We start from the raw sequence: 23,992 nt of genomic DNA, 5'->3' as shown, positions 1-23,992 counted from the left end.
TGTCTCAAGGTGAAATTGTGTAGCTTTGGGCCCCAGATGAAGGAGTTCCAGAAGTATTTCATTGTTTTCCAATTTTCCGTGACATTCCTGACTTTAACACACTATGCAAAGAAATGAAAATAAAATACACAGCAGTAAGGAACAAAGTGAAATGCTGAGAAACCATACAAGGTCCTGGAAAGAAAAAAGGTTTTTGAAGAATTCCCTGACTTAAAGGACACAATACATCTATTAGCAGCCATGACAGTATCAGGGGTGGGTTTTAAAAGCATGTAAAGTGCCTATTAGTCTATGAAGGACAGTTCTTCATAAGTGCAGTCTGGGGAATCCTAATGCTCCTTAAAATAGTCCCAGGACAACCTCAGCCGTTTTTTTTTTAATATCACTGTTGTTTCATTCAGAAGAAGTAAAGCCCATAACCGAATCTGAAGAGATCATACATCCGATCCCAGACTCAATGTCCAGTGTGATAGCCAAAACTTAAAATTACACAAATAGGTAGACATATAGAGAATTATGGTTAGTAAAGATACCACTACTACTAGTTCTACTGAAGTCATCTCTTGGATCACTGCAACTTTGTTTACACTGGGATTACATTTTCACAACTAACTGATCCGATTGACATCAACCAGAAAATGCTCCTGTTGCGCCTTTGTCCCCCACAGTATCTATTCTCTTTCTCTACCACTCTATTTGTCTATCTCTGTACCCCTGCCCCCTCCATTGTTCCTGTCTTTTTTTCCTCTTTATCTCTTCTTGTGCAAACACGCATGTATGCAGGAGCAATAAGCCCTTTTATTCCAATATACTTGTGCTATAGCACGACCGATAAAGTAATCTCAATCTTCATCCCATCTCTTCCTCTCCAACCTGTGTGTATCTTCATAGTGATAAACTGCGGGGATCTAGGTGTGCCAGCTAACGGCCTTCGCTATGGAGAGGACTTTACAATTGGTCAGAATGTTTCCTTCCAGTGCCAACCAGGATACAGAATGGAGGAGGATGGATCACCTGTGAGGACGTGCACCCAAAATGGGACGTGGAGTGGGAATATGCCCATGTGTACAGGTAAATTGTTAATTAAACTGCAAGTCATTTTAAGCTATTCTTGGCCATCTTAAATTATATAAATCATTTATCTGTAGAGTATATTATAATGCCACCACCAACACTACTTTGTCTAGATGATGTTCCTGGTATGTGAAATGTCCCATGTGTACAGGTAAGCATAGTACAGCGCATGTATTCAGAAGTGAGCTCTAAGCCCTTGTATTACCCCAGATATATAAAGACTGTCACAGCAGATTCTTTTCTCTTTGCAGTCAGCGCCTCTGTGAGGAAAATCAGGAAAAACAAACAAATCAGACACCATAATATATAATAATGTGACATGTTACATCTTGTAATTGCCATGATTTGTTTGAACTGTATCGGTTACTGGAGTTGTTTAATAGTCTTCCTAAACAAGATAATTGCATTTGTAAATTTGAATGGTTCTAAAATTCTACGCTAATCTTCAATTTTACCATTCTCCCTATCTTTACAGCTATGTATCAGTCATTTTACAGAACAGTGATTTTCACCTTCAGCTGCTTAAAACTGGATGTTCTCTCTCTCTCTCTCTCTCTCTCTCTCTCTCTCTCTCTCTCTCTCTCTCTCTCTCTCTCTCTCTCTCTCTCTCTCTCTCTCTCTCTCTCTCTCTCTCTCTCTCTCTCTCTCTCTCTCTCTCTCTCTCATTGGCAGCGGTGACCTGCCCAGCTCCTCCTGTTATCAGTAATGGGGTACTGCAGGGCAGTGACTTTGAATGGGGCAGCAGTGTGAGCTACAGTTGCTCACCTGGATATGAGCTCTCATTCCCGGCTGTCCTGACCTGCGTGGCCAATGGCACCTGGAGTGGCATGCTACCACAGTGCTTACGTAAGAACAGTAGACACACAAACACACACACACACAAAATCTACATTTGTTCTTATATTAGTACTGGATACTAAAATTGTATTTTTGTGTGTGTGTGTGTGTGTATGTGTATGTGTGCGTGTGCAGCCAAGTTTTGTGGTGACCCAGGTACTCCAGTCGGGGGTTTCCGAGAGGGACGCAGTTTCATCTACCAATCAGAAGTTACCTTCAGTTGTGCTCCACCTCTCATTCTGGTCGGCACGGCAACTAGACTTTGTGAAAGTGACGGTACCTGGAGTGGTACGCAGCCTCGCTGCATTGGTAATTTCCATTTCATTTACGTTCCCTTGATGACCAGACAAAACTTTTCAAATGTTTTTGGGAGGTCTTCCTTTAACCTAACTTGATTATGATGTATTAGTATTCACATTATTGTTATGTGGACTTTTGCTATGACCAACAGAAATCATGCAATCACTCAATCTCAACTGCAAGAATTTACGTTCATATTTATGAAAATGATTTTAGGTCTTGGTAGAACTGGCTATCGTACCATCTTTTTTTGTAATAGAAATATGAACAAGTTCTGAAACGTGATGTTTAAACACAAGTGGCCGCACTTTGTTTAATAAAACTTTGCATAGTAAATATTTCCCATAATTGTCAACATTAATTGACAACATTATGATTTACATCAGTTATGATATCATAAGAGAATATTAAACAAGTGCATGAATCTGACCAGTCATTGAATGCCAGCTTTTGGTATTTGACTGTTTTCAATACAGCAGGTACTGTACATTTTCGTCAGTACCAAATAAGTATTGATATTCAAAACCCAGTCCCATACTGTAGGTCTTCCTCAACCAAAATAAAATATACAAGTCAAAACTGAATTAATGTATAGATTAGGACTCTCCCCCTAGTATTATGCTGTTCAACTAAGTGTCCAACTTGTTAAAAAATACAGTACCAAGGGTTTTTAACCTTACCAAAACTGTATTTAATATACTGATTACTTTTTAATAGTTCCTGACTAGATCATCAATCATTTATCCTCACATAGAGCACAGTCTGGTATCCTCAGGCAGGGGTGTATTACCCACTTCAAAGTCTTGGTTAAACGGAAAAGGCGGGGATGTTTAGTCCGTGAGTGCCCCCAGACATTTGAATGACAATTCTCAGGATGTAAAATAAGTGACATGACAATTAAAATAAGAGACATATCAAACATCAATCTTATATCATATATTTTATTAGTATTTTATATATATATATATATATATATATATATATATATATATATATATATATATATATATATATATATATTGTTATTGCTTGTTTGTGACATGTTTCCTTTCCTGACTGAATACTTGTGTTGGTTTGTAACCTATTTTAGTGAAAAAGTGTGGCTAGCCTGCCAGTTTAATATGGTCTATTACTGGTCTGTGGCTCACCAGGGAGCCTGGCATGGTGTTTGATGTCCCCCTGCCTAATGAGCATGGCAATTACTGACCCATCATTGACAGCCACATTTCAATTTACTCATGGGTTTACTGCTCAGAGCAGTTACTGTTTTGTCAAAGTTAAAGTTACACAGACTTATTTGAATGATAATGAATAGTGACTGGAGGCTCATCTGAGACAATCTTGGAGGTGTAGGAGGATAAGCCTTAAAGGATTTCACTGATGTGAGTGAAAGTATAATTTCCAAATTGGCAACTCTTCCTTATACTGCTGCTTCTCTCCCTGTTACCTGTAGATAGAATAAATGTCTTAGATGTCCTGCATTTTACATACAGTAATGATTCCAACTTTTAAATACGGTATAAGACAACATTACAATTAGTCCAATTTTGTTGATGACTGATTAATTCAGTAGACTATGCAGGTTACATGTTACGTTTCATATTCCGCCTCAATCTGCATAGCTTGTCAAGAATAGTGACTCGCAATTTTCCGCTTTTAGAGAAGCAAAGACAGTGGCTGGTTAACCTGCACAGTTTGATCAGTATCAAACAAAACCCTTGTGACGACAGCCTTCCCTGCTTTTTTTCACAGCCATTGGATACATGCTAGATTTAAAGAAAGTATCTGTCCAGAAATGGTTTTCCTTTTGAAAAGAGAGAGCCACACAAAATGCATGTGGGAAAAGGGATTAAATGCTGTGCACTTATCTGTGTTTCCTAAATAGTGTAGCAACAGAGTGGCAATCCTTTTCCACAGACTTAACAGGATACATTACACTGGTTTTCTATGTACGCACAGTAAGTGCTAATTAATCTTTAGCATTTATAAACATCCATAGGAGAACTTCAAGCTTTAAAGTTGTGAACTGCTCTAACAACAAATAGACCAGGTGCATGAAAATAGCTTAGCGGAGGAAAGAAACACTAATGGGCAGCCAAGAGTCTCCCGCAGCCGCACATTTAGTGAACAATAAGGGTTCTACCAATATCTTTTATATGGTCAAATAACAAAAAAATGTTCATTTTAAATCTTTGTTGTGCAGCTAATCATTATTCAGAAAACCAATATACTTTGAAAATGAAGTTATTAAACCCGTTGTGATGCTTTCCTTTAAAGGAATTATTAGATATTATTACAATTTGCTTGCACTAATCAACTGAATTAATTTACTCTGAGAGAAGGGTTGTATACAGCAGTTTAACAACAACATGTATGAGTCATGTCTATAATGATGTAAAAAGTAGGGGGATCTTATATAGGAATCCCATTTCAGAAATGAAAGAGAAAATGCTTGCTCATGAGCGAGACACAAGTACACGCTGAAACTTAGAGTATTTAGTAAAAGGCTTCCAGAAATGGGCATCTACATCCAACTTCAAACAAACTGCTGCTATCCGGGGATTAAAAAGAAAATGAGAATGGATATTCAGCAGACATTACAAATGGTCCCACTGGGTCAATTCACCACCCCATGTGATGTTTAGAGCACCACTTCACACGTCTGTTTCAGAGCAGGTGCTTAAACATCAAGTATGGTGATGAATTGTAATAAATGAGAGCTTTTGTAATGTGAACAGACACTTAACTCTGTGTTTCTTCATAGCACTCGACAAGGCATGCTTACAGAACTTTGGAGCTGCTGTTCCTTGTGAAATAGTCAATCTAAAAATAGAAAGCTCCCTGTGAATTAAAAACTGATGTAATAACTTAATCTATAACTACTAAAAAGTAGAAGCAGTTGTAGCATAAGTGTGCTGCTCAGGACATCTTTCAGTTTTATATTGGGACTTTTTTTAAGACTGAGACAATGAAACAAAGCATACAGACACATCTCAGAGTATTTTTTCTATGATTGAAGTAAATTGAGAATGTAATGTTTCTTGTTGGGCTTTGTGTGGGGAGCTTGTGTGATTTATTAGGGTGTGATTGCAACTGTATGTTAGTGTGTGATGTGTATCACTATGTGAACAAAACAGAATGCGTTTTGAGCTGAAGCAGCCTGCTCTTTAAATAAGACAGACAAAGGGGGATGTGGGCCGGGCAGAAAGAGAGAGAGATACAGTAATATGGAAAGAGAAAAAGAGAGGGGAAGAGAGCGGTTGGAGAGAAAGAGGGCAGTTAGAGAGGTAAAGGAAGAGAGAGTTCAGGCAGAGGGGGAGAAAGAGAAGTGTATAGTGAATCTGTCATTTCGGAAGCTGTATTGAATCGAGCTCTGCGTCAGAATGTGCTCTACATGCTGATGTTCCTGCCACACACACACACACACACACACATACACACACACATACACACACACACACACACACAAAGCTGTCCTTGCTTCGTTTTCTGAAAAAGCACTACTGCCCCCTACTGTCCTGCTGGGATATATACCCTGCTGTTACCATGACAACAGAGGAGAGGAAAGGAGAGTTAAGGGAGGATATATAATGCTACTGCTAATTTATCTTTCTTTTAGATTCTGTGTGTAATTACTTCCACATTTATTTTCAGAACCGACCAAAACCAGCTGTGAGAACCCGGGAACGCCACGCTACGGCTCCTTAAACCGCACCTACGGTTTCAAGGTAAAATATCTGCACTGACAAACTAACTCTTATCTACTTTCCTACCCACGTAGTTGACTTACTGACTCATAAAGAAGCTGTCATTGTAGCTCATTTGATAGTTAGAATGAAACTTTACAATCATTCTAATTAAAAAGACAGAGAAGGAAAGGAGGATGAGAAAGACAGAAGAAGAAACTACAGCCTTTGAAAGCTGTTGGTCACACAAAACAACACATTTGAAGATGTGCGCTTGGACATTTAAATTTGTCAAACTTGATTAACAGGGAAATTATTTTGCAGATTAGTTAATTGTGAAAATATTGTTACAGTAGTTGCAGCCCCAATTTTCCTGAATGGCCTTATACAACCAGTCATATTAAAGGGCTGCCATGGAAGGGGTGAGGCAAAAATTGTGATTACATGGTAGGTATATTAAACCCCAAGGCCATCAAGTTGCCCTATGACTCAGATTTCCTTTTCCTTAATTTGAATCTTTATACAATAACATGCTGTATGTATGTTAAGGCGGTTACTGGTTGCTGTAATCATTCCTCCGGCCCCATCCTTCGTTTACTTCAATCCTTCGTTTATTAAAATCCCTGTTCTGTGCAAAAATGCATTTTAATGTTCCGCCAAAGCAAAAATGAGGCTTCAGCTTGGTAGGGTGGTCAAATCAATTTGGCATCTTTGTCAGGCAATCGTGTGTAGGTTTATTGATGGTGCTGTGTCTTGGCAACAAATCCCCATGCAACTACCAGGAAGTATACCACTCCCCAATGGCTCAGCATGGACACTGGAAACAAAGGGACAATGTCACTAAAAAGACCATAATGTTGAAAACCACTTGATTTGACTAACTTAAACTGCGGAAGTCTATATTGTCATATTATCTTGGGCTGAATGTATGTGTGCACTTAACTGTGAATTTTATTTCCTTAAAGTGTAATTGTGTGAACAGCATGGTATGATCACGATAACTCTTGTTATCTTTGTGTGTGTGTGCCTGTGTCTGTTTGCATGTGCACCCGCTTATCTCACTCTGTCTCTGTCTCTCTCTCTACAGGTGGGGAACGTGGTGTCATTTCAGTGCCAGCCGGGTCATTTGATTCAGGGCTCTTCCTCTAGAACCTGCCAGCCTGATCTCACGTGGAGCGGATCACAACCTGAGTGCATACGTAGGAAACATACATCCTATTATATTGTCAACTTAGCACCCATCCGCCCTTTGCCTGTCGGATTCTAACTCCACTGCGAAAATATATTCTCCATTCTCCAGCCCATGCCTGTAAGCAGCCAGAGAGCCCACTTCATGTGGACGTGGTGGGGATGGATCTGCCTGGTTTTGGCTACACCTTGGTGTACAGCTGTCAGCATGGCTATTTCCTGGCGGGAGGTTCTGAACACAGAGTCTGCAAGAGTGACGGCACATGGACAGGAAAGATGCCTATATGTCGAGGTAAAAAACTACTTTTGTACATTTGAATGTCATAACTATATATCGTTGTGCACATTTGATTGAAGATCTCGCTTAGAATTACATATCAGTGAAAAGGTTTGACTGTCAAGTGTGTCTTGCTCAAAGACACTTTGTCAGCAGATGTACTGGGGCAAACTGGCCATCTGGAGTTAGGTGGGAATTCCTAGTGGGCTCGATGCTTGTATGGCAGCCCTGATGTAAAAATAAAAATCATTATTGCATTGTATTTCAAAATTCATTAGATTAGCCTGTCCCAGGTTATGGATTTATCACACCTCTTGATCCAAAAATGACAGGCTTAAACTGTGACCTGGCTAACAGATACCTCTTAGGGTATTCTATGCGATCTCCACTTTACCACAGAAAGTGCACAGCGTCTTGGTTCCATACAATAAAATCCAGGCATCAGTAAAAATAAAAACTTAAATATTCTTAAACTAGGTTGTATCTCTCAAAATAGTTTTTGCCCGTTGTACGTATTATTTGAAGTGGGATGATCTATATGTTGGTTCTGTTAGGCCAGGCTGGGTGAAATTTCCTGGTCTTGTATCTATTCAGTTTTGCTTTATTCCAGTCCAGCAGTGCCTACTTGTTACGTGTATGTTCCGGAGTACTCCAATTACATCATTACTTGCCAAAACAATCTCACTATGATGTCTTTTCTGTTCTGGAGCTTTCAGTCGTTTCACACAAGCAGCAGATGGAGTTTGCCCAGTTGCAAATGAGTTAAATTGCTTTCCTGAGCACCTAAAGGACCTCTTATCCACATTGGCTTGAAAGTGGAGATTGAAAGTGCCATCCTGACCTGGAAAAAGTTGTAGACAAAACAATTTCATCACAAGGTCTATTTAGTAACTCTTCTGTTGTATCACAGAAACTATAAGATGCACGTGTAATGTCAATTCTTTCCGCACATTAAAAAGCTAGTGTTAAGTTGTTATCTTACTCATCAAGAAATGTTAACAGATACATTTGTGGACCCACCTTTGTGCAAGGAAAACTTCAACTTTGAAATTGTTCCACCGATTCCATCAACCTTTTGCCCCCAGGTAGCCTTTAGAATTGAAGCACTCTTTGATCCAATTTGAGATTCTAGGACATGCTTGCTTGCTTTTACTTGTTGGTAAAAATGGCTGCAACTTGAAGTGATGAGAGAAGCTGCCCTGAAGGGTCAAACCCAAAGTGTCTTCAGGTCACTTTTAAAAGGATCCCATATGCACAACAGTTATTTGTCATGAACTCAATTTGCATTGCCTAAAAATAATCATTAAAGAGCCTTATATTGGGTGACGCTTTTCAACACACGTGTAGCTCATTATGCACATGTTTGACTAATAGTGACCAACACTGCATTCTAATTTGGTAATATTATTTTTGTCCTCCTCGGCATGAACCTAGTGTCTTAATCAGCTGATGTCAAACAAGCTGCAAACCAAAACTTTTTAAAATCTTCCTATACTTTGTCTAGAAAGCTCTGCTCATGCGTATCAATGGGACATTATCTCCCCCCCTCTGTCTCTCTTGTATGTGTAGCTGGAGAGAAGAAGAAACCTGTGAAACCAGCAACAGGAACTCCCAGCCCCAAACTAAATGGTCAGTTTAATTACAGTCTTTTCTATTCCAGCCTAGTAGAGTCCCGTCATTCTTTTACTATTCTTCTGTTTTCTTATCTGTTCTACGTTTGTATTTTGGTCTGGTTTAGTTTGGTCTTGTCTACTATACTTTCATATATTCTGCTCTCCTCCTGTCCTCCCCACTCTGCTCTGTTCCACAGTGTTGTTAGTCTTATGTTATCGTCGATTTTATTATACTGTTCTGCTTTACATCAAAGTTCTAAATAATTTATTTTTCGTCATTGCTCAAAGAATGCTTAATAATCTACAGTGGTGTCCTGGTTTGCTCTGTGCTGTTGTTTTGTACAGTTCTCTATTTTTCACATAATTTTGTTGTAATTTAGTAACTCTTTGTTTCTCGTTGCATGTAAAAGAGTTCCTATAGCTACTGTATTCACACGTTTAATGTAATTATCAAAACAGGAAGCAGTCAATAAATCTCGTGAAGATTCTGCCTAAAGCCAGGCATTCATTCTTGTTTCTTACTTCATGTGCTACAAATGGGTATAAGGTAATAGGCAACTCAAACTTCTGTGTAGTTACATATTTACTGTGTGTAATACCAATTCAACACATGAGAAAAGAAGAATCAACATGAGATCTTTTCATCTTATTTGTGTTTTTCTGCAACATGTTTTTTCACTTTATCTAAACTGTATAACATATAATACTATGTTGATTTTATCATATTCTTTTCTAATCCTTTCTTTTCCATTTTGTTCTGTTCTATTCACTTCTATTATATTCTATTATGTTGTCTTATATTGTCTTTTATTCTGTTTTATTCTGTTTTATAGTTCCAGATGATGTCTTTGCTCCAAACTACATATGGAAAGGTTCCTATAATTACCGTGGGAGGAAGCAGCCTATGACACTGAGCATTACCAGCTTCAACTCCACAACAGGAAGAGTCAACGTCTCCCTCAGTAATGGCAACATGGACCTGCTCCTATCAGGCATGTTACAATATGGATAATTAATTATACCCTGCATACTGTATATCCAGTACAGTAAATGTAACGTTACATGACAGGACATGTCATAGTTCATGTCACGATTATGTTGCAGAACGTCATGATTTATTTATTGGTAAAACACAAAATTAAACACCTAGCTGTTCTTTATAATATGCAGGTCTTGCCGTGAACACAGACTCTTTGATCATTTGTTCGCTTTTCTAATGGTGTCTGGATTTCACTACTTTCCTAGAGCGACCAAGCTTATTTTTTGGTGTTGTTACTGTATTCCCGCCCCAAACTAACACATACACTTATTCACACAGACCTCCCCGGGTCCTACAACTTTGTTGGCTGGGGGTTAAGACGCTATTATAACACAAATCCTGTTGAATTGGTTCCTGGAGTAAGCAAAGTGCCCAAACACCACTTCACAAAACTATGTAGCTATCAGACATTTAACATGCATCTTCTGGCTTAAAGGCACAGCTTACTGTAGATCAGTTACTGCGCACAGACACCAAAAGGCCAGGGCCAAGTTGGATACAACTTCTACGTTTTTTTCCTTTTAGGATTATTCTTAAAATGTCAAGTTTTCCTAAAGGTGTAGTTCCACATTTTGGGAAATACACAAACAATGACAAGACAATATCAATCTTAGGTCAGTGCATTAAGGATGAAGCTGGAGTGAAGACTAGTTCAACCTAGCTGAGCATAAAGACTGGAGGCATGGGGAAACAGCTAGCCTAGTTATACCCTTAGCGAAAATAACAGTACATTTATGTCGTCATTACAGTTTGATCTATTTCTTGACACGGCAATTCTGCTGTCTAGCAGTTTTCCTGAATTTTTTTTTTTTAAATCAATGTTTGTTGATTCTATTTTACAGCTGCATTCAGATTTATTTTATCCTTTCATCTTTACGATTTCCAATTGGAAATGATATAGGCATCCTGCCGAAGAAGCACCAGTGGAAGACGAAACACATGCTGAGAGATCTAACGATCTGTAATAACCCAGCCATTTTATTGATGTGTTTCTCTTTGTTATATTGCAAACCAGTTGTTTATTCTGTTATCTCCAGGAGTGTATAAGGCTTCTGAGGCCAGGCTGTTACTGCTGATGTACCAGGTAAACTACGCAAACCAGGGAACCCAGCTCAAAGATTCAGCCCTATCTCCAGCCAAAATCATAGATGATTCCTGGACCATGGATGGATTTGTAAGTCTCCGTGGACACAGAGTAATCAACTAAATTAGATTCAGTTGAGCTAGATCAATATATTAATCAAATTCTGAACTATGTCTTAAATTTGTTGACTTGTGTGTTGTCTTCTCCTATAACTGTATGTTTCCCATATGTTCATCCTTTTTTTTTAATCTCTTTTCCTCTCCAGGTATCAGCAGAGCCTGATGGTTCTAGTTACGTCTTTCAGGGTTTCATTCAGGGAAAAGACTATGGACAGTTTGGACTGCAGAGACTGGGTAATGCTATCCTAGGTTAAGTAACAATATCGCAAAAGTCAATATGGACTGGAAATGATAATTGGAAAAATTTGACTAACTCCTTGCAAGAAGCCCACTAATAGAGAAGGTGATCAGGGAGCTTTTCTTTGCTGGCAACATTGACCTTTTTGCGCACGCTAAGTCAGTCTAGTGGTGGACACATTCTCACCGAGAGCAAAGGCTGCTCTTCAGATTTGAAGTAAAAGAACTGAACTCCATCATTAACCTGCATCCGAAGACGACAGCCATCTCAATCAAATAGAGTTGAAAGCAGTCCTTCATTTTAAGTTGTCAGTAACTGATCTTCAGTGATGCCAAAACAGACTGGCCAAAAACTAAATAATTTGGGCCGAACAACAAATTGAACAAGATCTGACTGCTTCTCCAGTCCCTGGACATCTTGCAAGTGTGAAAACAATTTTAATCCTAGAGCAACATCTGTTGATGAGAAGATATCTTACATACTTTACAGTACTACTACAACTAACAACATACAGTGCATTTATTGCTGGAAGATTTAATGTAAAAAGAGGCTTTTTTTAATGACCAAATTCACTGTTTTTGAATGTTATTCAGTCATGCAATCTAATGGCGTGGATGGACAATGCCAATGCATTTCCTTGTATATCACAGGTCTGAATATGTCGGAGAGTCAGAACTCGTCACCCCCTCAGCTTGGTACCAACAGCAGTTCTGTGGCTATCGCTATTCTGGTGCCTTTCTTTGCTCTAATATTCACTGGCTTCGGCTTCTATCTCTACAAACAACGGTATGTGCTAAAAAAAAAAGTGTTTTCCTTTTAAGTGTGTTTCTGTTAAATCTCCGCTGTAGAAAAGAATGCGTTCCTGTCACTGCATTGTTAGTTTAGCCCTGTTTTCCATTATTGTCATAGAAAAAATGTTGAAAGGCATTGTTAGCATTTTAAGAAGCTGTCTGTTTCAAGAAAACAGTAGCTGCCTCAGTGGTTAGATTGTCGAGGTGGTAAGACACATTCAAGTCAATGTCTTTGCAAAATGTGTGCTGCAAAACAATTGTGTTTAGGAGGTGTTAAATTGGATTTTTTTTCAGAGATATGATTCAAGCACAATTGACTGGTTGTTTGCCATTGTTAACATCTATGCAAATAACTTTTGTTCTGCTGTTAATACCTCAAGAAAAAGCTTGCTGAAGGAATTAGTTTGGGATGGGCTGATGGGAATCTCACTAGGCTTCCTAAAAAGCACAACACTCTCTCTAATCCTTCTTAAAGCTTGTTTACTATGCCTCATCTCCCAAGATTGCATTCACTCACTGTTGTCTAACTTCCCAATTATGTTAATATTAATAGGCAATTAGAACAATTGACTTAGAACAAATCACTCTAATGGTGTAGTTATATATATTTTTGATTGTTGTTTTTTTTCGCAGAACCACACCAAAAACACAGTACACCGGCTGCTCAGTCCATGAAAACAACAATGGCCAGGCTGCCTTTGAGAACCCCATGTACAACACCAATGCCAAGGCTGTGGAGGGGAAGGCTGTTAGATTCGATCCAAATCTAAATACTGTGTGTACCATGGTCTGAGGATTGGTTATCCTCACCTGAACTGAATGACTTTCGACATCTAATGGGACCACTTTTGGTGCGAGACTGCGGAGGGGAGAGCCGTATGCTTCGAATCAAAGCTCAACGTTGTCAGCAACACAGTCTATAAATCAATTACAAAAGACCGTCAGTCCCACTTCAGAAACCTAAGCCCCCCAAGCAGAGGGATAAACCAAAACCCAGGGTTGGCTCCTTTCATTTACAGTATTTTTGTATCCACAATTTTAACAAATGTAAACACAAAATGTCTGCTACCTTTGACGGATGCAACACAGCCAGAGTGAATTCACAGTGACATGTGACTTCAAGTGAATCAAAAGAATGCAACCCAACGGAAAACTATACGGCTATTATTCCTCTCCAACCCCAAGACTCAGTGGGTCATGGATAGTTTAAAATTAGATTCTCAATCAGACACAACCATTGTACTACAACCTCTTACCTAACCACGCTCACAGTCTCTAATACCAGTAGTATTGAGTAAGCCGTGACCTTCTTGGCGGTCATCTCGACATGTCACCATAACCCAATGCAGAGCTTTGTGTCTCACACAGAGCTTTGGAAAGAAGGAAACGCTCTCAGCTCTGTAACCATTAGGAGGGAGATCACATCTTCAGTGCTTTGGCCATGATTATACATTTTGGAGATTAAACTGCGCTACAGAAATGGGTTGATTTCATTTGTACCACTTTGTCTCCCTGGCTAAACTAAACTAATCCTTACTGTGAGGAACACAGATGCAAAATGGCCGCAGATGGTAAAGTGTGACACGAAGAGGATGTCACAGAAGACACTGTGAAGCAAAAACGGTTGCTAAGTATCTGGCTTCAAAACTGACAGTAAAAGACACTGTTAGCAACAGACCATCAGTTAACCAGACTGACTAGTAGGGAACAGGAGCCTATTTCTACAGTGATCACTGAATATAACACCCTCGCAGCCAGAAAGGACAACATGCTGTCTCCATGACAACCAGAGGCTGGTATTACCAGTCTTTTTCTATGAAAGCAGACTAACACAGCTAATGCTAGCAGACAGTAGCAAAAGTTGCTTTGAAAAAAGACTAATTCCAAAGCGCAGCCCTGGAGCCGCAGCTATAATCCTCACTGAACTGGGATTAAGGCAAAGCAAAACTAAAAGGAGTCCAAAGGGGAGCTAGCACTAATAGAACAGAAGGGACGAGACTGACTCATCTAATGGATGCTTCACATCCAATGGATAAGAGAGGAAGCTGAGGAGACGGAGACGGAGACAACCCCTGACTGAACTGGAAGTAGTGTGAGAGAGTCATCAAGAGAAAAGATGAGGTCTTAAAATCCTAACACAGCTAATCAGAGCCTGTGTAACCTGAAATCAACTACTGAGAGAGGTCGGTCTTCTCCCTACATAATGAATCAGATCATACAGAGTGTGGCCTTGAGGAAAGACGTTCCTGATCCTGCGAATTGAAATGCATTCTGAGTGAATGAAGGATGCTGAATGGATACAGAGGACTCTGATGGACTAGCAAAGCAAAAGACTTTGAGGAACAGAGAAAGCTCTGGCACTAAAGCACACTTTACAGGAACACTACCTGTCTACTCGCCGAAAGATGGACTAACACAGGGATGGAAGGAAAGGTTAGAAAGACACTGACAGGATGAATGGCAGACAGGAATAATGACAGTTACACATACTAACACAACTCTGGAGAGACGGAAAGACGGATGGTATTAAAACCAACAGTTAGACACACAAGGAGACAAGACTTAAGACTGTTGCAGACCACCGTCCACTGCTTCTACTTCCCAGACAGATTTAAAGTTTAAACACAGATTACCAGGCTTACAGTCGGACAAACACGGAGACACAGACAGGCGTAAATTGACAGACAGGCTAAAAGAAAGACAAACAGGGTTGTAGCCCGACAATTGTGGACACAGTTCCACTGTAATTCTGCACTCTGAGAGTGCTTATCTTCTTTCTTTCTTATTGCTGCAGAATCTTCTGATCTGTAAATCTATTGCATATATATTCGGGAGCATTCACCACCTATATTTTTGTGCTATATATTTACCACAGGGTAGGGGAGCTAAAGGGGAAAGATGGATTATAGCAGTTTTTTTTTTTAAAGAAAAAAAAAAGAAAATCACAATTAAAGATATTACAACTATGTGCTGTTCACAGAAGTCACACAGTGTTTTGGTTCCTTTTGTAACATGGAGTTGTTTCTTTTCATTCCCTGTGTAACGTGAAGTTCCTCTCACCATCACTGTCTTTCCCACTGAGGCAATCATTAGTGTCTGTGGTATTGTTGTTGTCATTATTGTTTAGATACAAGGTTTGCCGGCAACAATCATGCTCTTTAAGGTTAATGTTTCGCCAAGCATTCTTCACAAATGGCAGATTTCTAAACCATTGAACCATGAACAGATGGAGTTTGTGCTATGGCCATTTTTGTTTTTGCCCCTTCACTAGATCTGTTGGCTACTACACACACATACTGGACACGTCCAGGATTTGTCACCTTTGTGACACAGACAAAATTGTAATGTTCTGCTGGAGGAACAACACTGTTTGCTAGCCTAACTAGTGATATTATGCCACCAAAATTTGCACATCAACACTCTTGAGTTCAAAGATGTCAACAAACATCCCGGCTCTTGATGGAACCAATGTGTTTAAATTACACATGGCCAAGCCCCGACTCTGGTTCAGGTTTATGTTTTTCATTGTCTCCCACAAGGCCAGGCTAAAGTTAGAAACAAAATGATATAAATGATAACAGTGATAATTGCTGGTGAACTGTTTGCGGATGGCGGTCCATGTTCAAGATGTTTCAACCCAGGTAGGGAATTTGTTTGCCAGTTCATGTTTGTATTTTTGCGTCGTACATTTTAGGATGTTCTCAATGGGTTTGTGTATGAAAATATTGCTAAAATGATGATCTAATTAAGTTGCAAACTCTACATGTTTTAACCATGTTTGCTCAAAAAGTCTCAAAGACAAGATCTGTAAATCTTACATGATCGTCCCCCCCAGGTTTTATATCACTGAGTCTTGGTTCTTCAGGTTTTCCCTTCTGTTAAAGATGTGTTCGGTCTCCCAAATCAACACTGACATGTCTGAGATCACATGCATTCTGTTTAAGTGTGTTTCTGGTTAGATTTAATCAAATGAAATCCACATCAGTTATAAATGGGCACACATTATTTTCAAATTTTTAGTTTGAAATTGAAAGAAAAAGTTTGTCGTACCTTTGGCACTTCCTAAGTGATGCCCATTATTTAGTTTTGCTTGTGTACATTGCATTTCAAAAAACTGAAAGTCCCTGAATGTCCTTTATTTTAGAGACACTAAAGCTAAAGATGAGCTCACCATTTGGGAGAAGATCTTAAGAGTTCACCTCAACAATTGAGTAAATCTAAACACATAATCATTGAGATTTAATATTTCCCCTCGCTTTTACTTATATCTATATTTTGAAAATGTAGCCTTATATCTCAGCTCAGTGTTGCTTGGTTGGAAGCTATTTTATTTCTTTTTTTCAAATCCGACTTACAACCTCCACAACTGTCACTGCATTTAGCTCCTGTCCACTGGAGGCTGTTGTTGCACATGTTGCTGGCGTTTCTGAAAGTTTCATGTGCCGTGAGTAAACCACTGCTTAGAGAAAAGAAACCAACATCCATAAAGAATTGTTGTATTCCAAGAGTTAGGCCTATAAATGCAACATATACCACATCTATATCATATGGTGTCCACGTGACAGGAATATATGTGTTAATGAGCATGAATCACTTTTTTTAGCTTTGGTGCCCATTTCAAAATAAAATATTTGTTTTGAAGAGCATGGTTTAAAGGTCTTAGACTGAAGTTAGTGAGTTTGGGTCCCACATTTGATGAATGCCAGCTGTTTTAATGAGTGTGGGTGTCAGGGTGAGCGAAAACATCTGCTTGGCTTTACAAAACCCTGCTGACCCAACCACAGCGGCTGACTGCAACCAGCTGACAGAAAACTCATTTTAAAGTCCTCACTGATTTAAAAAACAGTGGTGGCTTCATTGTTTATCACTGCTGCGACTGTCCCGCACTTCATCGCTATGCTGACATTGTTTCTTATTACAATTTGGATTGATTGTTGCTGCTGCTGCTGTTGTTGTTGTTACTGTTACTGTTGTTGTTGTTTTTGGTATGGATCTGACACAGTGCCTACCAAAAACCACGGGACCCTCCCTGTCATCCACACATGCGCACTCTTTCAAACACAGATACGTTAACAGACACGTAAATACATACATATAAACACAAACCTGCTCTAGCGCTCCCCTTTGTCAGAAGTCATTTTTTTCTAAGCTTCAGTCTATTTTACCACAAGCTTTTCCTACTGACTGACCGCAATAAGACCCATGTGATTTGAAGGACTTAAAGCTGTTCCTGCCTGGGGACATTGGAAATATTCACCATTTGAAAAAAAAGATGAAATATAGAATAAAAAAGTGTTTTGTACAGAAATATATTTTTATGATGAAATTATTTGTAAAATGTATGAATCTATTATGTAAATTTTCAATGCAATGTAAGATTAAAAAAGGCTAATTGCTTTTGTAAAAAACAGTGTCCTTTGTTTCTTTTGCTGTCCTTTTACTTCAAATGACTTTCTGCAAATGATAGTGTAACTACTTTAACTTATTTATAACAATAAACCAAAAACTTACCAATAGCTAATTATGAGGAATGTACACCACAGTGTTGTGGACATATATGTACAGAATAAATACATATAGTAAGCCTTGTAATGTGGAATTTAAAAGTTGTGACTGGAAATCTAGTTTCAAAGTCAGGGAGGGCGTCGAAGAGGAAATACTGCAGGCAGAAAGTGTAAAGAAATTGATATAAATGCAGGGTAGCTATCTCACCTTGAGATGAACTCCCTCAACTTCCTACATTCATTCACAGTAAATGTCCTTATCGCTGGTATGCAGCATTATTTTTTTCTAGTGCACCTGCGACTGCTGGTCTTACTTTCCGCAACGTAGCAGGTTATAGAAAAGCAAAATGCAGTTATTACAAGAGATATTACAAACCTTGAGATTTTCAAAGCTTGGAAGTGCATACCTGCATTTTTTCCCAAGCATTCATAGTGCAAACCCATCAATGAATAAATGATGCTTACCAGTATCCACATGGTAAATTTATAGGAACAATCACATAGAACTGGTAATACTGTAAAAATCAAACAGAGCAGGTCGTCCTTTAAAACTACCCACAATCCCTGAACGTTTAGTGTCTGTCGTCACACTGGGGGATGAGACAGCCAAGCTTATTCAAATAAAGAAATTTGAATATATCGGCTAAGTTTATGTCACAAGCGACCCGAAGAGCCATATACCAATAATCTGCTGACCCACCAGCTACTGGTTTTAATGGTAATGTAAAAGCATTAACTGGTACTTTGAATTGAATGCCTTGCTTAAATCTTAAGCAATCTCCAACTGGACCTACAGTACATGTGCTTGGTTGCCACTAATAATACATTGCAATGATAAGTAGACATTTTAATTGGTTTATACATCCGATTGTACAATTTATAGTGTACGTAATATGTCACATGTTCACAGTACATCTACAGTAGAGATACAATTAAAATCAAAAGTGTTATAACTTAGGTCTGTTTATATCAATATAAATGTTCTGAGTCCACTTGTCAGCTACCCAAATCCAGCAGGTTGAACAGGCAATGCATAAACCTTGCACTACCATATTTATGCAAATAAATGAATGGGTAAGTCAAGGGCGGTTCTGTTCTTCAAATATCAAATACCTGTCAGCTATTCTCTTCTATCCTTGAAACACATAATCTCCTGGGCATGCCCGCTCGCATCGATTTTGTTGTTTCTGTGCATGCAGTATTTGCTGTCACGACACATTACAGGACACAAAGTGTGGAATTTGAGAAAACCAAACCGCAAATTGTTTCTACAACAGAGTCCTAAATTACCTTTACTGACCTCTGTTGGTAATGAGTAAGAATTGCATCAACACTAACTAAACTTTCCTCCTGCTGCAGAATACAAGTCCCTTGAACTGTCATATCCCGCCTGCCTCCATGAATGATGACTGCCCTGTAATGGACACAGTTTCCCAACCTGGAGGAGGGGGATTTTACCGTTCAATTGAGACACCTGTTGGAGAGGTTTGATAAATCACACAATTACTGTCCAGCCTAAATGTAGGCCCACAATAATTTACAAAATGTAAGCCTCCCATGACCTACCTTGGCCCATATTTTGGGAAAGAACAAGCTCAGGAGATTTTAAAACCTTGAATTACTACTGACCAAATGTGGTTTTTGTGCGATTTCTATGTCATTACAATGCAATTTCCTTTACATATTTCATGCTGTGCAATTTTGAACATTATCTCCAAATCCTGTATTGTAAAGATTTGTACAATTTTTTGTTTCTGACCTAGAAAACAACTCTGGGAAGGTTGCTGAGAAAAATGATCTTATCACGTCCATTTAGTAGCTGTTCTTTTGATTCTATCACATGATCTTCATCAACATGGGCAAAACCCCCAAAAGTGCTTAGAAATAAATGGAAAGTTGAACACCTATAATGTGATTTATTGACCATTAGACAAACTGCATCTGCAGATGGAGGTCATGTGACATGATAGAAATTTGACCTTGTGGTGATTTGCTTTTTTACTTAGTTGTTGCTGTTTATTAGGTCAATGTCAGCGAAAAGGTGTCACATTGCTTACTCATTTACATGTAGCACTAAGGCAGAATGAATATTAAGACTGATTCCAAACCAGGGGTAGGCCTACTTGTACTATATCAACTGTAATACTTGAACACAAATTGTTGCAGTTAGGTGCAATAGGTATTTAGCCAAAGGTAAAGGCTAAACCGTTGAAATAGTTAGCTAAAAGTATTGCATAAGCAGCTGAAAGGGTTAGCTAAAAGAAGGCCTTCTGACTTAACAGTTCACATAATAATTGATACATGAATGATACTTTCATTTATCATATTACTTCTATGTATCTTATTGTGTCAGTTTAACCTGTTAACTTTTTTTTGTAATTAATATTGTAATGTAATTTGCTGAAAAGCATGCTGTGCACTCAGCCCCAATTCAAAATGAAAGTCTCCCTCAATGAGACCCGAGTTTTAAATAAAGGTTTGAATTGATTGAATTGAATTGAATGTAACTACGTCATGAGGGCAACTACAGGTACGTTCTCCTTTCCTCGCGAGAGTCTGCTGGCAATGTGGCGTCAGATTTGACTGCAACCGTGGATTACCCTACCATTTATTTTGGTCTGAATGGGCAATAGAATGACGGTTATTACCTATACTTCGAGGTGGATGGAGCTCTTTCTCTAGTGGACTTTTCGTCAAAAGGGTGAGTCACTTTTGACATTTTTGTATTGCTGCTGTTGATGTGTCATATTGTTGGTAGGTTTTGTGGTAAAATGCGTCAAGTTCTTTCATTGGTCCATCTGAGCTATGCTAATTTAGCGGCACTGACTTTTTTTAATACTGTCTATCTTAAGGTATTAATCGTATTAGTTAGCTTGAGAGTTTGAAATATTTCTCTGTCATAGTCTTACTCTTATTGCAGACCGTTGTAACGTTACTGGGGTTTGCATGCAGTAGCCTATAGTGTCCAAATATTTCCACCATGGCCGCGCCAAGACCCGCCGATTGGTTGGGGGTAGGCGTTTGACCTCCATGGTCAGGGTAGGATAGCCGATTGGTCAGGAGATAGGAGCTGTACAGAGGGGGTTACGTTACGGGGAATTCGCGATACTGTACGTATACCCGGTATTGGAGTGAAGTATAATGTACAGGGTTTAAAATGTTTGTATTTTCATTATTGGTTAGTAACAATAACCACAGTAGCAAAGTTACTGGAATTTGACATTGGTGTGCTATGGTTTTTCGCCTTCTATTGTATTTGCCGTTCATGGCCACTAGATGGCACCAGAGGACCTCTAACTCTGGGCGCTTCTGCCTGCAGGGTGCACGTGTCGTCAGCATGGTAACTTACGTTAATGATGTAGAAAACAGATTAGTTTAGACAGAGTCATTTTGTAACAAAACATTTTTAACGAAAGGCAACAGGAAATGTATCTGATGAACCAAAGAAAACATGACCTTGGAAATGTTATTGTGTTCTTATTTAGTTTTTGATGATTTTCAGTTTTTAGTAACTAATGTGGGTTTTTGGTTTTTGCCAGGGCCTGGATTAAAATCAATACTTTTCATTACTCCGTTCAACTAGGGCGATCTGGCCTGTTTTCTACCATCTGCTTTAGATATGAGTAAGTGACTCTTTTTTAAATTTTTTGATCAAGGTGATTAAGAACATCTTTGAAGAAAAGTAAGTGAAAACAAGAAGAATCTTGGTATTACTTAGTGTTTGTTGTGAGTCATTGCCCTTGATTTTCTTTGGCTTCACTGCACTGTATGTGATCAGTAGATGGAGACAGCTGACATGTTTAACTGTGTACTTGTGTAGGATAGCCAGGAATATGTAGTTTTCTGTCAGAATTAGAGAAATACATGCACTTCTTTGGGGTATAATGTGTGTAAATTTAAAACTTTCTGATCAGGTATGTAATCCCATTCATGAAGTTTTATCTGATGTTATTTTGACATTTTAGATTTAGGTCAGTGCATACTTTGATAAAAACACATTTTAGAGTCCATAATATCGGTGTTGTGCTTGTATTGGCCATGTGAGATCAGTAGGTGGCGCCAGCAAACCTCTGAACCGCTTTGCCTTTGTTGGCATCATATAGCTTTAACAATGTTATTGTTGGAGTTCAGTCACCAAAAGTTTGTCTTTGGGATGATGGTTGGATCGTCAATACCATCATTATCCAAATCAGTACCATTCTTTTCTTTATTCAAAATGCTCAAATGAAATAAGGATAAATAACTGATTGCCTTTACAAACAAACAAACAATCCCATTAAGACATACATATTGTAGAGGATGGGGAAACAATAACGCTTGGAAGTGATATTCCAAATAATGGAAGATTTTTACAATCAGGATTTTTCTCAAATTTGAACTACAAAGTTAGGCATATTAAAGAAAGGGATACAGTTTAATTATAGGTTTTATTTGATCTTATTGTGTTAGTTTGTATCATGTGGAGCACTTTGTGACTCTGTCTGTGAAAGGTGCTGTATCAAATAAAGTTATTGAGTAAATATTTTAAAATCCAAGTAGAGAGGGAAGATGTAGATATTCTGGGTTAGTTAAACATCCCTGCTAAATATAAATGCTTAAGTGTTTCTCTACGATAGAAAACCAGTCAAACAGCGTATGCACCAGGGCATTCTTTGGTATGATGGGTGCATGTGTTTGGATTTGCGTTGGCCATATGTCGTCAGTAGATGGAGCTTGATGACCTTCGATACTTGACTACCGATTCTTGTACCTGAGTAGAAGTGTAAAACAACACAGATAGTGTTGCTGAAGTTTTGTGCATGCCTTTAAGATGAAGCACACGCTATTTACTTCTCACTCAGGGGTTATGATGAGTGGGAAGACAACAACAGTGAGCCAAATTATTGGTTATTTATATGAATTGGCTCCTTTTTTTTTTTTTTTTGTAAGGATTTTAATTTTGTCTGCAAATGTGGATCCAAATAGACTTTAGACAGAGGAAGTTTGGTTGGATTACTCAGTGTACACAGTTTTTTTTCTTTAATTTTTTTTCAGTATCACCTTGGTTGGTGGTGGCAGTGAGGGGACAAAGAAGAACATTGGTTCCTCCGTGTGTTAGTCAAACTGGGACAAGCTGAGGCTGCAGGCTCCGTGGGAAAGGATAATGAGTTGGAGCTCCTCGAGAAGTCCTTGTGTAGCCATGTGAGTGCAGAGGAGAGCGTGTCGAGAGGGTAATTGCAACTAAGACAAAGACAGCAACCATAACTTGTCCTCACTGCTACACTGATGAAGAGCAAAGATGCTTAGCTATCAGGTTAACAGTTTCAAAGGATGCGGATGATATTCTATTTAGGATAAAGCTGGTTTTGTTTTGGCATTAAAAAAAAAAAAAAATCTATACAGAAATCCGTAAATAATTTTTGGACTTGGTTAAAAAAGTAGATGCAATTTTTATAAAAGTAAAGATTTTAAAATGAAGTATTTTAAGATGCATTGCTTCTTCAATCTTTCAACACTATCTCCTGCAGTTCTACTGTGTGTATGCCTAGTATATGAAACATACATTCACACATAAAATATGACCCTGAAACATGTTTCACTGCTTGCATTGATTCTCTTACAACCATTTTGAGAGTCTCTGTGCTGTCTTTGTGATGTTCCAGTATTTTATCTTGCAAAATCCTCTCAGCTTTCCTCTGTCTTTTCTCCCAGAGACAGTATGCAGCTTAAATAAACACACACACACACACACACAAATCAAATTACTGTGCATTGCCGATAAGAACAGTATATGGTTGACATAAGCAATAGTTCTGCAAATTGCCTATATATATATATATTAGGCCTGCACGTTAATGGAGAAAAACATGAATCATGATTCACTTTTCTTTCTTTTTTTTAATTAGAATTGATATCACGAGTCTTGATTTTCTTTCTCATGAAGTGTAATGTTATTGCACACATGAACCATGACAAAACAAACCAAATTGGCAGTATATACCAAACATAGATCTGTTTTGTTACCTACAGCACATTGCGCATCACCATGAGCATGTAAACATAGAGGCTTCAATGAAGAAAGAACCCTGGCCATTTAAGTGCAGTAGGCTACCAAAAATAGTGACATAACGCATTGAACTAAATATGGCCCTGAAACAGGGGTGACTCAAGGTCATGGGCAGGCCGTATATATACACTCACCGGCCACTTTATTAGGTACCCCATGCTAGTAACGGGTTGGACCCCCTTTTGCCTTCAGAACT

The 23,992-nt window shown here is 38.7% G+C and overlaps 1 protein-coding gene across 1 annotated transcript in view; it reads left to right on the top strand.

Moving 5' to 3' along the window:
* The window catches only part of LOC117957175 (CUB and sushi domain-containing protein 3-like), a gene marked incomplete at its 5' end in the record, with an annotated part of 260,410 nt that extends 242,893 nt beyond the window's left edge, over nt 1-17,517 (top strand). The window contains 12 exons of the mRNA XM_034892771.1: nt 892-1,071; nt 1,747-1,920; nt 2,047-2,220; nt 5,866-5,939; nt 6,985-7,096; nt 7,198-7,377; nt 8,932-8,991; nt 9,809-9,967; nt 11,052-11,188; nt 11,364-11,451; nt 12,106-12,241; nt 12,880-17,517. Coding sequence (XP_034748662.1) covers nt 892-1,071; nt 1,747-1,920; nt 2,047-2,220; nt 5,866-5,939; nt 6,985-7,096; nt 7,198-7,377; nt 8,932-8,991; nt 9,809-9,967; nt 11,052-11,188; nt 11,364-11,451; nt 12,106-12,241; nt 12,880-13,039 — 1,634 coding nt within the window. The remainder of the gene's footprint in view (nt 1-891; nt 1,072-1,746; nt 1,921-2,046; nt 2,221-5,865; nt 5,940-6,984; nt 7,097-7,197; nt 7,378-8,931; nt 8,992-9,808; nt 9,968-11,051; nt 11,189-11,363; nt 11,452-12,105; nt 12,242-12,879) is intronic.
* Between the last annotated feature and the right edge of the window lie 6,475 nt (nt 17,518-23,992).

This window comes from Etheostoma cragini, chromosome 14 (assembly GCF_013103735.1).
Source record: "Etheostoma cragini isolate CJK2018 chromosome 14, CSU_Ecrag_1.0, whole genome shotgun sequence".
Taxonomy (NCBI): domain Eukaryota; kingdom Metazoa; phylum Chordata; class Actinopteri; order Perciformes; family Percidae; genus Etheostoma; species Etheostoma cragini.
The sequence above is the reverse complement of the archived record's forward strand: the minus strand, read 5'-3'. Positions and strand labels throughout refer to the sequence as shown.